Source organism: Chiloscyllium plagiosum, chromosome 17 (assembly GCF_004010195.1).
Source record: "Chiloscyllium plagiosum isolate BGI_BamShark_2017 chromosome 17, ASM401019v2, whole genome shotgun sequence".
Lineage (NCBI taxonomy): Eukaryota > Metazoa > Chordata > Chondrichthyes > Orectolobiformes > Hemiscylliidae > Chiloscyllium > Chiloscyllium plagiosum.
In genome coordinates, this window is record NC_057726.1 from 49,625,451 (window position 1) to 49,639,613 (window position 14,163).

At 42.4% G+C, this 14,163-nt stretch overlaps 1 protein-coding gene across 1 annotated transcript in view; it reads left to right on the forward strand.

Annotated features, from left to right (window-relative positions):
* dus2 (dihydrouridine synthase 2) overlaps positions 1–14,163 on the forward strand; it is a 116,412-nt gene that overhangs the window by 85,764 nt on the left and 16,485 nt on the right. The window contains exons 14-15 of the mRNA XM_043707033.1: positions 8,984–9,139; positions 11,150–11,237. Of these exons, the coding sequence (XP_043562968.1) occupies positions 8,984–9,139; positions 11,150–11,237 (244 nt within the window). The remainder of the gene's footprint in view (positions 1–8,983; positions 9,140–11,149; positions 11,238–14,163) is intronic.

The following is a 14,163-nucleotide window of genomic DNA, read 5'->3' on the forward strand; positions in this document are numbered from 1 at the left end:
GCCAACAATGTTGGCATCACGAACCTGTTAGCTGTAGTAACTGGTTGAAACTTTATTGCTGGAACTGCACAGCAGGTCAGGCAGCATCTAGGGAACAGAAGATTCGACGTTTCGGGCACATGCCCTTCTTCAGGAATGAGCAGAGAGTGTTCAGCAGGAGAAGATAAAAGGTAGGGAGGAGGGACTTGGAGGAGGGGAGTTGGAAGTGGAGGAGATGCGGTGGAGGGCACCGTCGACCACGTCGCCTTCCTGACCTGCAGTCTTCTTGTTGACCTCTCCGCCTCCATCCTACTCCGACCTATCACCCTCACCTTGACCTCTTTCCACCTATCACATTTCCAACGCCCCTCCTCCAAGTCCCTCCTCCCTACCTTTTATCTTCTCCTGCTGAACACTCTCTGCTCATTCCTGAAGAAGGGCCTGTGCCCGAAACGTCGAATCTCCTGTTCCCTGGATGCTGCCTGACCTGCTGTGCTGTTCCAGCAATAAAGTTTCAACTTTGATCTCCAGCATCTGCAGACCTCACTTTCTCCTAAAAAAAAAGGGGGCAAGTTAGCTCATGACGATCAATTTGTGATATTCTGATGTTGCTGTCACAACCTGTTGGGATGTTAGTTTAATTATTTTGGCACTGCTGCACTTTTAAAGCCTCCAATTGCAGATTTCTTTTACCTGTTTTAATAAATTAGCATATTAATGACCTAGTGATGCTCCAAAAGCATTCTAGTAGTAATCTAAACTTGAGGTGGTAGATCTGGATTTTTTTCTACACTGGAAATTGTTTCGCGTAACCTTGCCACAAGTCATTTAGGTCAACAAGTCAAATATCCTAACAACACATGCGTTCCAAAACACTGGAGGGTGATCAACTGACCGACTTTCAGTTGGATCAAAGGACAACTGCACATTATAGTGTCATAGATGCCTTTTTCAATTGGGTTATCATGCTGTAAGTTGTTTGGCTCTTTAGACTGAGGTGCCCAGCTGGTTACACTGTAACTAACCATGCAGGGTTTTATCAGCTAAAGAAGTAAAATCAAAGACTGCAAATTTTGGAAACTGAAATCAGAAGAGAACAATTTGCTGTGAATACAAAGCCTGTCAGCTCCTATATATAAAAAAAGGAAATGACAATTTGACACCTCAGGTACAATAAGCTCTCCTTGGGAGATGACAAAACTTGCATTTTACTGCATTTCTGCATGACTACCCTTTCAACATCAAGAGACAATAGACTCAAACTAAATACAAATTGCCAGCAGGCTTTGTCACTGAGAAGAGCATCTGAGGAGCAGGAGAATCAATGTTTTGGGCAAAAGCCCTTCATCAGGAGTGACCGCAGGCTATCTGGCAGGACGCCTAATGCACTAAGCATTTGTGAAATGGTATTCATGCCGTTTCTGATTAAGGGCTTTTGCCTGAAACGTTGGTTCTCCTGCTCTTCAGATGCTGCCTGACATGTTGTGCTTTTCCAGCAGCACACTCTCCACTCTGAACTCCAGCATCTGCAGGCCTCACTTTCATCTTTGTCACAGAGAATCCTAGTCTTGTAAGATTTTACCTTTAAAATAATTTTAAATCTTGAATTGTCTCAACTCACATATAGTTCTCTAATGAATTGAGGTATGTGGTCCAAGCCAAACTGTTTGGTGTCTCATACAGTGTCCTGATCTGTAGAGTTGCATTTAATGTTGGTGTGACTCACACTGATAGTGCTCCCATGTTTTATTGAATTCACAACGACCTGATTTTCTTTTGTATTCAGCTGTTAATGGCATTAGGGTAATAATAAGTTGTATTACAGTTGCTGTATTCCCTAGAAAAATATAGTTACAAACTGCAGTAAGCTCTGAAATGGAAAACTAGAAAGAAAATAATTGGCCTCACCAGACATTAAAAGAATCAATGCTGATTAATTCATAATTTGCTCTGATAACTGCAAAATCAATTTCTAATTTGAGGATTGGTGGAGATGGGTTTGGAGTTGTTGATTTGTGCAGTTATTACTGGCAACTAACATTTCTACATTCACTTATTAAAAAACATTTCTACATTGATGATGTTAAAAATCACCCAACACCAGGTTATAGTCCAACAGGTTTAATTGGAAACATTAGCTTTCGGAGCGCCGCTCCTTCATCAGCTGGCTGTGGAGTACACGATTGTGGGACACAGAATTTATAGCAAAAGTTTACAGTGTGATGTAACTGAAATTATAGATTGAAAAATGTATAATTTCAGTTACATCACATTGTAAACTTTTGCTATAAATTCTGTGTCCCACAATCGTGTACTCCACAACCACCTGATGAAGGAACAGTGCTCCGAAGGTTAATGCTTCCAATTAAACCTGTTGGACTATAACCTGGTGTTGTGTGATTTTTAACTTTGTACATCCCAGTCCAACACCGCATCTCCAGATCATGACTACATTGGTCAACTAAGCTTGCCACCTAATGGCACAGATATAGAATTGCAGTCTAAGTTGGTGTAGAGGGAAGCAAAGCAGCCTTTGGTGTTTGCCTAATACAGATTTCTGGTCCTGCTTTTTTTGCTTCATAATGTAATTAATGATGTTACAGGACTATATCTTCTGTTTATTGTAATGATGTGACCTTTAGTGTAGATTTGGATGAGGGACAGTAGCAAGGGCCTTTGTGGAGGAGCAGTGGTGAACAATGAGAATTGCCACTCTGGGGCAGAGCCATGAGAGTGACTGCAGGCTATCTGGCAGGACACCTAATGCACTAAGCATTTGTGAATCTGTATTCTTCATTTTTTCTCTGTTCCTTGCCCTATCAAAGGTCCTCACCATATTCCCTTGCAGCAAAATCTCTGGTGAGCTGGCACCTTTGCTGTCCTTTTCCCTCTGTCCAGCCCAGCCAGTCAACCTAGATAGTGCTGCTGCTGCTCATGGTGAGACAATGCAGTCCAAAGGCACATAACCATTTTGGAATGATTCCAAAACAAAGGTGTCCACAGCCACTGGCTGTGTTGCCCTTTCCTTGTTGTCTTGCTGTCTGCAATTGGTGTTAGCTTGTGTGAGCACCTTCTAAGTTAAACAGTGACAGTGTATGCACTATTCTAAAGTGGGTTTATGTTTCTCACTGACACTGAGTTAACAGAGTTGCTTTCTGAAGGCACAGAGTCAATTGGGCCTCTTGTTGAGGGTCGGTCTACCCTTCCATGGGTCAGAGACAACAGCTTTTCTTGTCCTACGTTGCGTTGATTCAGTCTCTGTACATGCAACAGGCCGTTGCTACTGTCCCTCATCCAAGTTTACACGAAAGTTCACATCATTATTGTAATCAGAAGGTATAGTTCTAAACAAGATTACATTATGAAGCAAAAAAAGCAGGACCTGAACTCTGTATTAGGCAAACAATAACCTGTTATAGTGCAGCAGAATGCCATTCAGCCTGGGATTCCTACATTGACTCTCTGAAGGAGGTTGATGATTTGATGCCATTTTCCTGTCTTGTACAATCATCCAATATCCTTTGAACCTGCCAGCACTACACTTCCAGGCTGTGCCTTCGACACCACAACTCCTCGAGGTCTGACCTTTCTTTTCACATTGAAAACTTCCATCAAATCTCCTCTTTACCTTCTCCAAGGAGAATGATAACTGTCAGTAAGTGGTCCCAGGCGGAACCTTTGCAGCTGAAACTAATGCCTTTACCACATGCCATTTCTCCCCCTGTTGACTTTTCATAGAATAAGCTGCCTACGAAGTCAGCAACAGTCAGTAAACAGCAACCTTCTAGTAACTTAGTAGTGTTAAATAGCATAAGCAGAGGGATCTATCTTGTTGCTGAGTGGATGCTAAGGTGTGTGAGGTTAAAAGGAAGTTTAGGAAGTTCATTAGGTTGATTCTGGAATTGAGAGGGTTAGCTTATGAGGAGAGATTGAGTAGATTGGGACGATACTCATTTGGAGGGAGGGGGTATCTCTTATAGAAACATAGCGTCACGGTGGCTCAGTGGTTAGCACTGCTGCTTCATAGCGCCAGGGACCCGGGTTCAATTCCTGCCTCGGGCAACTGTCTGTGTGGAGTTTGCACATTCTCCCCGTGTCTGCGTGGGTTTCCTCCAACAGTCCAAAGATGTGCAGGTTAGGCGAATTAGCCATGCTAAATTGCCCATAGTGTTAGGTGCATTAGTCAGAGGGAAATGGGTCTGCGTGGGTTGCTCTTTGGAGGGTCGGTGTGGACTTGTTGGGCCGAAGGGCCTGTTTCCATACTGTAGGGAATCTAATCTAATCATGAAGGGAATAGCTAAGATAGAAGCAGGGGGGGTTGTTTCCACTGGTGGGTGAAACTAGAACTAGGGGGCATAGCCTCAAAATAAGGGGGCACAAGATTTAGGACTGAGCTGCAAAAGAACTTCGCAAAGGGCTGTGAATCTGTGGCATTCCCTGCCCAGTGAAGCAGTTGAGGCTACCTCATTGAATGTTTTTAAGGCAAAGATGCGTGGATCTTTGAACAGTAGAGGAATTAAGGGGTATGGTGAGCGGGCAGGTCAGTGGAGCTGAGTCCACGCAAAGACTAGCCATGATCTTATTGAATGGCAGAGTGGGCTCGACAGGCCAAATGGCCTACTCTTACTCCTGCTCCTATTTCTCCTATTGGGAGGGAGCTTTAAATGTTCACTGTTTAACACCAGGACTTACCAGACCTTGTAACAGCAGTGTAACAGGCAATGGTTTACACATGCAGTTTCCAGATGAACTGTTTCAAGGGACAGTTTTAAATGTTGACCTAAGACATGACCAAATGACCATATTGGAAGGAATAGAGGAAACCCTGAGGTATTTCACACTAAAGACTTCAAAAGTCTTAAAAGAACAAAGAACAAGAAAATTTATAGCCCAGGAACAGGCCCTTCGGCCCTCCAAGCCTGAGCCGATCCAAATCTACTGTCTTAAACCTGTTGCCCAATTCCTAAGCATCTGTATCCCTCTGCTCCCCAACTACTCATGCATCTGTCCAGACGCATCCTAAATGAATCTACCGTGCCTGCCTCTACCACCTCTGCTGGCAGTGCATTCCAGATATCCACCATCCTCTGTGTGAAGTACTTGCCGCGTGTACCCCCCCCTTAAACTTTCCAGCTTTCAACTTGAAAGCATGACCTCTCATTATTGAATCCTTCACCCTGGGAAAAAGCTTGTCTCTATCCACCCTGTCTATACCCTTCATGATTTTGTAAACCTCAATCAGGTCCCCCCTTAATCTCCTTTTTTTAATGAAAATAAACCTAACCTACTCAACCTCTCTTCATAACTAGCACCTTCCATACCAGGCCACATCCTCGTACCCCTTCTCTGCACCCTCTCCAAAGCGTCCACATCCTTTTGATAATGTGGCGACCAGAACCATACACAGTATTCTAAATGCGGCTGAACCAATGTCTTGTACAATTTTAACATGACTTGCCAGCTCTTATACTCAATACCCCATCCAATGAAGGCAAGAATACTATATGCCTTCTTGACCACTCTATCCACCTGTGCAGCAACCTTCAGGGTACAATGGACCTGCACTCCCACATCTCTCTGCCCATCAACTTTTCCCAAGGCTCTTCCATTCATTGTATAATCGGCTCTAGAATAAGTTGCCTAAATGCATCACCTCACATTTGTCTGGATTGAAAACCATCTGCCACTTTTCCGCCCAACTCTCCTGTCTATTTATATCCTCCTGTATTCTTTGACAGTCCTTTATGCTTTCTGCTACTCCACCAATCTTTGTATCATCTGCAAACTTGCTGATCATACCAACAGTGCCCTCTTCCAGATCATTTATGTATAAACAGGACTAGATGGAATTTTTTTTAAAACTTTGCTAATGGAAAACTCTTTTTCCAATCTACTGGCTGTACATTCTATTTAACTCAGAGGTGTTCAGTGCTACCCTATTGCACCCAATTTTTTTTTTTCAAATCCATCAGGCTGTGTCAGCAATGAGGGAAAAAAAATTGATTTTTAATCATCCTTGAAATTTTCTGGAGAACTTATCAAAACATTTCCTCCGTATATTTATATTGTGACTTTGATTAGGACTAAATTGTAGTTCTGTCAGGTAAAATTAAATGGATCAGTAAGTCCAAAGAAAATAAGTTGGAGTTGCTCATTTTTAAAGTTTCCATTCAGTTTCAGACGCAGACTAAAAAGAGTTTCCCAATCTACTGCAGAAACCTAAATAAATAACTGCATGTTTGACAGGACTAGGATATGAACGTTGAAGCTTCTGCTGCTGGTAAATGTCCCAGCAGTAGCACTGCCCAAAATCTTCCTCTTTGGAGACAGCAAATTGCAGGCAGTTTACATCTGAATTTCCAATTTGAACATTTTCCTGCTGAGACAGCAAATACCGATGTGTTCCTCCTGTATTTCCATTCCGGCTGAAATAAAACACCAAAAATAAAATTATGCATTTTTGTCCTTCCAAGGTGAGTTTTGGTCTGAAGAGAGCATTTTCCAGTGGAACAACTTGCACTGAGGTAACACGGCACATTCTTCAGATGTCCTCAAGTAACTTGCAGCCAGTGCTTTGCCTTTGAAATGTAGTCTCTGTAAATATACAGGATAGGGAAATGCAGCTGTCAGTTTGCACACACAGAATAAGCCAACAAACAGCAATAAAATCAATGACTGCAAAATCTGTCCTTATGTTGCAACCATGTGTATTTGTTGAGACTTCACAAATGGGAAACCTCAGTTCTCCATGTTTACCCTGTTGAGCCTTCACAGATATTTTTATGTTTTGTGAAATAACTCTCATTCTTCTCAATCCCAAAGATTATAAACGTGGTTGGCAAATTGGATCCAAAATTGGCTTCATGGACAGAAGCAGAGAGTGATGATCAAAAGATGTACTTATGGCTAGAAGCCTGTGTCTTAGTGGTGGAGCACAGGATTCAGTATTAGGCCCCTTGCTGTTCATCATGCACATTTTTAAGATCTAGACAAGAATGGAGGAGGTGTAATCAGTAAGTGTACAGATGACACAACAATATGGTGATGTGGTGAATAATGAGGAGGAAGACTTTAGACTACAGCAATTGCGACTGAGAAGGAAAATTGCCAACCTTGCCTGGTCCTGCCTTTAACCCACTCCAAAATAGCATAAAGAGCCAATGAGTTCAAGGGCATCAAGGTATGGACTGTAAATTTTGCCAGTGATGCTAATATTCCCCATGAAAGTTTTTTTTTACATTTGCTTTGTTATAAGCTGCTGTGATTGATTAAAGCTAATTGCTAATTTATTAATTGCCTTGAGCTCCCTTCTTGAGTTACTGCATTTGATGTAGGTAGTCCCACAATGCAGTTAGGCAGGGAGTTGCAGGAATTTGACCTAGTGACAGGGCAGGAACGGTGATATATTTTCAAGTCAGAATGGTGCGAGGCTTGGAAGGGAATTGCAGGTGCTGGTGTTTCAGTCAATCTGCTGCCCTAGTCCTTATAAACAGTAGCGGCCATGGGTTAGGACTGTTCGAGAACAGCAAGGAGCCTTGGTGAATTTCTGCAATGCATCTAGCAAATAGTACACTCTGCTGCTATGTGCATCAGTAGCGGAGGGAGTGAATGTTTGGGATCTGACACCAGTCAAGCTGGCTGCTTTATCTTGATTGTGTCAAGCTTCTTGAGTGTTGTTCCGAGTTGAACTCAACCAAGTAGGCACTATTTCATCACATCCCTGACTTGTGTCTTGTAGATGTTGGACAGGCTTGGAGTAGTCAGGAGGTGAGTTCCATAATGCAGAATTCCTAGCCCCTGACCTGTTCTTGTAGCCAAAGTTTAACAGCTGTGTTTTCCACCCCTTATCATTCACCTCCTCTCATTGACTCTACATCCTGTTTCTCTGAGTCACCATCCTTCCTTACTACTGCCATGTCACCAGGCCTTACTGCCAGGATTAGTCCTCTCCCACTGTCTTCAGTCTTTTGTATTCTTGCCACACCAAGATTACTGGAATATTTAATTCTCAGTGAGGTCCCCATCCTACCACATCGATCCAATGGCTATCAGATGGATTTACCTTTGTGCATTACAACTGCTTTGCCCACGGAAATAAAACAATGATAACTTCAACTTTTTATCATCCCCCTCTCCCGATTTAGTTTTACTCACTGGAACTCCATCACTGTTAATCTCTGCTCTTTCCTGTGATAATCTGCCTATCTTTATCCAAGCTGTTTTGCTGTTGAATTTTCTCTTTACGTTTATAAATAGGTTTTCATCGGAACTTTTTCACATCTCCCCCAAACACATACACAATTTGTTTTAGTTTGAATCCCTGTCATTTAATTAAACAGGACTCTAATCCCAAATTAGTTTAAATCGACCCTATCCTGATTGCTGGTGTTAGCGTCCCCTGAATTATCATCCCTGTCTTGCACATTGTGCCACATTTTCAGCCATGATTTATTTAATCCTGTGCCAGTTTGCTCGGAAATACCAACCAAGTCATGAATTTTTTCTCATTAATTTGAACCCGACCTTCTCAAGCTCCCTTGGCAGAACCTCCTGCCTCGTTTTACTGTGATGTTGGCTTCACATGGATAACAACTCAACCACATCCTGCTTCAATTCTTCAGGAATATGAAGAGCTACTCTTAATCCTGTCATTCCTCATTTCCGATTACTCCAGTGTGAGTCTAAATTATGTGCACAAGTCCTGGAGTAGGGCTTGTAGTCACAATGTTCAGGTACGAAAGCCAGAGTGATGCCCCAAGATTGTTTGTCTTAATCCTGGAGTGCAACACCGTCGCTAACAACTCTGTCATAGGACTAATGTGATAACTCCAAAATATATCTAACAATGAAAATACTTTTGGCTTACGATTTCCCCTGTCCCGCAGGTATTGGCGCAAACTCTGCCAGGTTAGGGTTAGGAATGTTTGGAATGTAAATTGTTAAATCTCATTCCGGTTTTGCGACTCACGTTTGATAACCGTTGCTGCTTTCTTCCTGTGCACAGTGAGGCTTTTGAAATGGATGTGTATTATAAAGAAGCCAAGGCTTGCATGGAAGCAAAGAGGGACATGTTAAACACAATAAATCAAGAGAAGTCCGAACATTTGCCTGGAGATAACGGATCACCTGATACCATACAAATGGCAGTCAGGTTCAACAAGTAAGGACTCCGTACAATCACGATTATTACAGTGCAATAAGAGAATGTTTGGGATGTCCAATGCAAATGCATTTTTTTCTTCAGGGTGGTCCTCTGGTATCAATTTATTTAATAGCTTTAATACAGTTTTATCCTGTCATTCGTCAGATTTAAATCAAACTTTGTATTGCAAAATCTGTGAGATATATTCTGCCCATTGCCAACAGGACATTCTGATGGAAGTCCATTTGAAATCCTAATCAGATATCTTGAGTTAATTGATTGGACGGGGAATTCTCCAGGATTTTGCTGCTATCTTTAACTTTCTTCACTCTGCTCATGGTAATAAACAAGCAGTGATCCAATTGATTTTGTAGCTGATCACATTTCAATGACTAACAGGAAAACATCTATCAGGTTTGAAGCCTTATGCATAATTAGATTCCCCTGATTTCCTAATGTATATTTATCAAGTTTTAGTATTTTTAGCTCTATGTATTAACTCAAAGCACTTTGTCTTAACTTAGTGAGATGTAGGAAAGTGTAATCTTATCTGAAGAACCGATTTCCTCGCCATAGTCTGGGTAAACTGTGAAGATGTTTAGTTGTTGATGAGTAATCCTTCCTGAATCAGGAGAACCTTGTCATCCTATGATCTTCTGCCTTTTAAGAGCTACACCTACTGTCACTTGTTCTTATAGTAATTTTTCATAATGTGAGTGAGCCAGGACAAAAGTGGACTTGTTGGGCCGAAGGGCCTGTTTCCACGCTGCAGGGAAACTAATCTAATCTTTAAAAAAAAGACTAAGAGAATGGGTTCAAAACCGGTTTCTTTCAGACGCTAGAAGGACAATGATTATTTTGATTAGAATAGGTAAATGTTATGTTAACAGGGATGCCTCAGTGTGTTTGTTTATTAAGTAGATGAGGTATAGGAAGGTCATAGATTAAACTGCCTTCTCTAACTGCACAAAAAGTTTGCTAACTTAATGGCTCTCCCACTTGGGTTCTCTGGGTCTGGGCAAGGAGGGTGGTGGTGACGTTGGGGGGGGGTAGCGGTTTGGGCATGAGGGACCTTCAGGGTTTACTAATCACTGTGCAGCAACTACTGCTGGAAGGAGTGACTGAAGATCAACACAATGGGGGCTTCAGTCTCGTGCAGGAAGGTCTGTGAACTGCACCAACCACTAACCGTAACAGACTTATACAGAAGTAATATACAGCTCCTGGCTTTGGCTCCTGACCAAAGGCCTATCAGTTACAATTGAGACATTCTTCTCATGAACCTCGATATAGGTGGTGCCTGGATAAGGAAATATGATTCCATGTGAGGCAATGTAGCCTATGGCTGAGTCATAGGTTCAAATTTAATAAGCTGTCGAGATGGAAATTTCACAGGAATTACACACGCGCGCAAACATACATACATATCGGGAAAGCTCTTCCCTGGCCTTGCAGTGTAGAATCCTTTCCACAGCCTGTTGTACACAGAGGGAGTAATGATGTTCTGACTTATTGCACATCGATCATGGCTGGAATACAGAATGCATTGAGTCAGGGATTACAATGTGTGTTCTGGGAAGGAAAAGCTTGAGTGAACCCAGGACAAAACAAATCAAGAAAAACGGCTCACGGAATGTAGAAGGAGCTGCTGCCAGTGGCAGTTGTCCACTAACCACTTTTCCATCATGCTCCATGTTTTCCAACTGGCCGCAGAAGCCAACTGGCAGCTTTAAATACCATTTAATGAGACCTGCAGCCACAATCATTTGCCAAAGAATGTGAGTGTGCTGACTGAGCAGGTAACTGCAAAACAGCCATAATCCAGCATCATCGGTCCTCCACCAGATATCCTTTCTTTAAGCTCTGCTCCAAATCTAAGTCAATACCCAAGGAATTATCCGTTCAACAAATGTTTTATTGAAACTATTTAGTTTATTTTTGTCAATCCAGCAAATTGAGATGGGGTCAGTATAAAGTCATTTTGTACCATTCACATTTCTAGTCACTAATTTATGTTGCCTCCTCCAGGCGTGAATACCCACCTCAAATCACACCCAAAATGATACTACTTGAGTGGTGTCGGAAACAGAAGTTTCCTCAGCCAGTCTATGTCACAGTAAGTGTCTTCCATTACTTTATACAGTGATTTACATTTTTGTACAGGCAAGCGTGTTTTTAACTGAACTCTCCATTGGTATGCTAATAATGCTACTTAGAAGTCATGTCTAGGAACTTTGTTTGAGTGTTAGTGTTAGATCTTTAAATCCATTTAAATAGAACTGAAAAGTAAAAGTTGTTCTACAGCAGATAAAGAATGACCAGCTTCATTTCTTAGTAGAAGTTGAATTTTTATCATGGGCATTGCTTTGAAATCAACTGATCACATCTCAAAAGCTGTAAAATACTACCGTCTCTTATTGGTTTATTACCCATTGCTAATTGTCCTGGAGAAGGGGTTGGTGAGCTGTCATCTTGATCTGCTGCTGTCCTTGGTTTGTAGGGACACCGATAGTGCTGTTAGAGAGTGGCCAAGCAACATTGATGGAACGGCAATCTGTTCTCAAATCAGGATAGGGAGTGTCTTGAGAGGGACTTGTTGATGGTGTTCCTATACGTCTGCCCTTGTCCCTCTAAGTGACAGGGCTCACATGTTTGGAAGGTGCTACGAGAAGAACCTTGGTTCAGTTTCTGCAGGACATCTTGTAGATAGTATGTACTGCTGCCTTTTTGAGTCAACCTGTGGGGAATGAATGGAGCAAGGGACAATGGTTAACTTTGTTCTTAGGGGATGGTCATCGCCTGGCACCTGTGTGGCACGATAGTTACCTGTCACTAATCAACCCCAGCCTGGATATGGTCCAGATCTTGCTGCATATGGACCACTTCATTCTCTGAGGAATCACAAAAAGTATTGAACATCAGCGAACATCCAGTTTTAACCTCATGATGGAGGGAACATCACTGAAGCTGTTGAGGATGGTTGGGCCTAGCCCACTACCCTGAGGGATTCCTGCAGAGATGTCCTGGAGCTGAGATGACTGACCTCTAACAGCCATAAACATCTTCCTATGTATCAGGTATGACTCCAACCAGCAGAGAGTTTTCCCCCTGATTCCCATTGATTCCACTTTACCAAGGGCTCCTGGATTCGGTACTCAGTCAAGTGCTGTCTTGATGTCATTGGCTGTTGCTCTCCCCTAACCTCTGGAGGTCATCTGTTTTGTCCATGGTTGGATCAAATCTGTAATGAGGTCAGGATCCAGATGGTCCTGGCAAAACCCAAACAGAGTGTCAGTGTGCAGTCCTTTGTAGTGCTGCTTGGTGATCCCTTTGCAGATGATGGAGAGTAGACAGACAGGGCAGTAATTGGTCATGTTGGATTTGTCCTGCCTTTTGTGCACAGGGGTGTACCTCATCAATTTTTCACATTCAATTAAATGCCTATATTATAGCTGTATTGGAACAGCTTAGTTATGGGTACAGCTAGTTGGGGAGGGCAAGTTTTGTGGACTATTGCTGGAATGTTGTTGGGGCCCATACTTTTGTGGTATCCAATGTCTTCAGCTGTTTCTTGATATCATGTGGAGCGAATCAAATTGGTTATAGACTGGCACTTAGGTGCTGGGGACCTCGGGTCGACGCAGAGGTGTATAATGCACTTGTCAGTTTTGGCTGAAGATAGTTTCAAATCCCTCAGGTTGTCTTTCTGCCTTGGTGTGGATAGGGATATTTGTGGAGCCTCAGCCTCCTGTTAGTTGTTTATTTGTTCACTACTATTCACATATACTGACTGTCCTGCAAGAAAAACATTTGGGTCTGAAACAAAAACGTACATAATTTGAAAGTTTTAAGATAGGTTTTAATGTGATAACAAGTAAGCCGCGCATTTTGCAGTGGGTCATAGGAACCACACTTAGCGCTGGGATGTTCCTTTATTTTGCACCAGGGTGGACGTTGCCATTCTACTGTTGTTCTAACTCAGATGACTTACTGACATGATGGTGCCCAGCACACAACAATACAGAAAAAGGATAGAGTGCTTGGTGGCATGGTGTAAAGATAACAATCTCTCCCTCAATGTCAGCAAGACAAAAGTGCTGGTCGATGACTTCAGGAGAGAGAGTGAAGGATATGCCCGTCTCTGGAGCTGAGGTGGAGATGGTCGACAGCATCAAGTTCCTAGATGTGACGATCACCAGCTATCTGTCCTGGTCCACCAATGTCAATGAATGGTCAAGAAAGCACAACAACGCCTATACTTCCTCAGGAGACTAAGGAAATTTGACATGTCTGTAAAGACTCTTACCAATTTTTACAGATGCACCATAGAAAGCACTCTATCTGAGTGTATCATGACTTGGTATGGCAACTGCTCTGCCCAAGACTGTAAGAAACTATCGAGAGTTGTGAACACAGCCTAATCCATCACACAAGCCAACCTCTCATCCATTGACTCCATCCATAGATCTCACTGCCAACGTCAACAAAGACCCCTCCCATCCTGGTTGTAATCTCTCCCAACCTCTTCCATCAGGCAGACGATGCAGAAGTTTAAACACACGTACCAACAGGTTCAAGAACAGCTTCTCCCCCACTGTTATTAGAGTGCTGAGTGGACATCTCAAATTTTAAATCTCATGTTGATCTCGCTCTTTGTGCATCTTTTCTGCAGCTGTAATGTATATCTCGTTCTGTTCTATTACCCTTACACACTTTGTATGGTATGATCTGCCTATACTGCACGCAAAACAAAGCTTTTCACTCTATCTAGGTGCATGTGACAATAATAAATCAAATCAAATCGAAGCACCCAAGTGAACAACTTTACTCAAAGACTTGTGGATGCTGAAAGTCTAAATCAGAGTTCAAGAAGCGAGTCCACCTTTCAGTTCAAGAGCATTTTATCCGAACAAAAGAAGTTATAGTTATGATGGAGTTCTATGCTTAGTTAAAAACTGTTGAATGTCTGATTTCTGCTGGTTCTGAAGAAAGGTCATTGACCTGAAATGTTAACTGTTTATCTGTCTCCACAGGCTTCACCA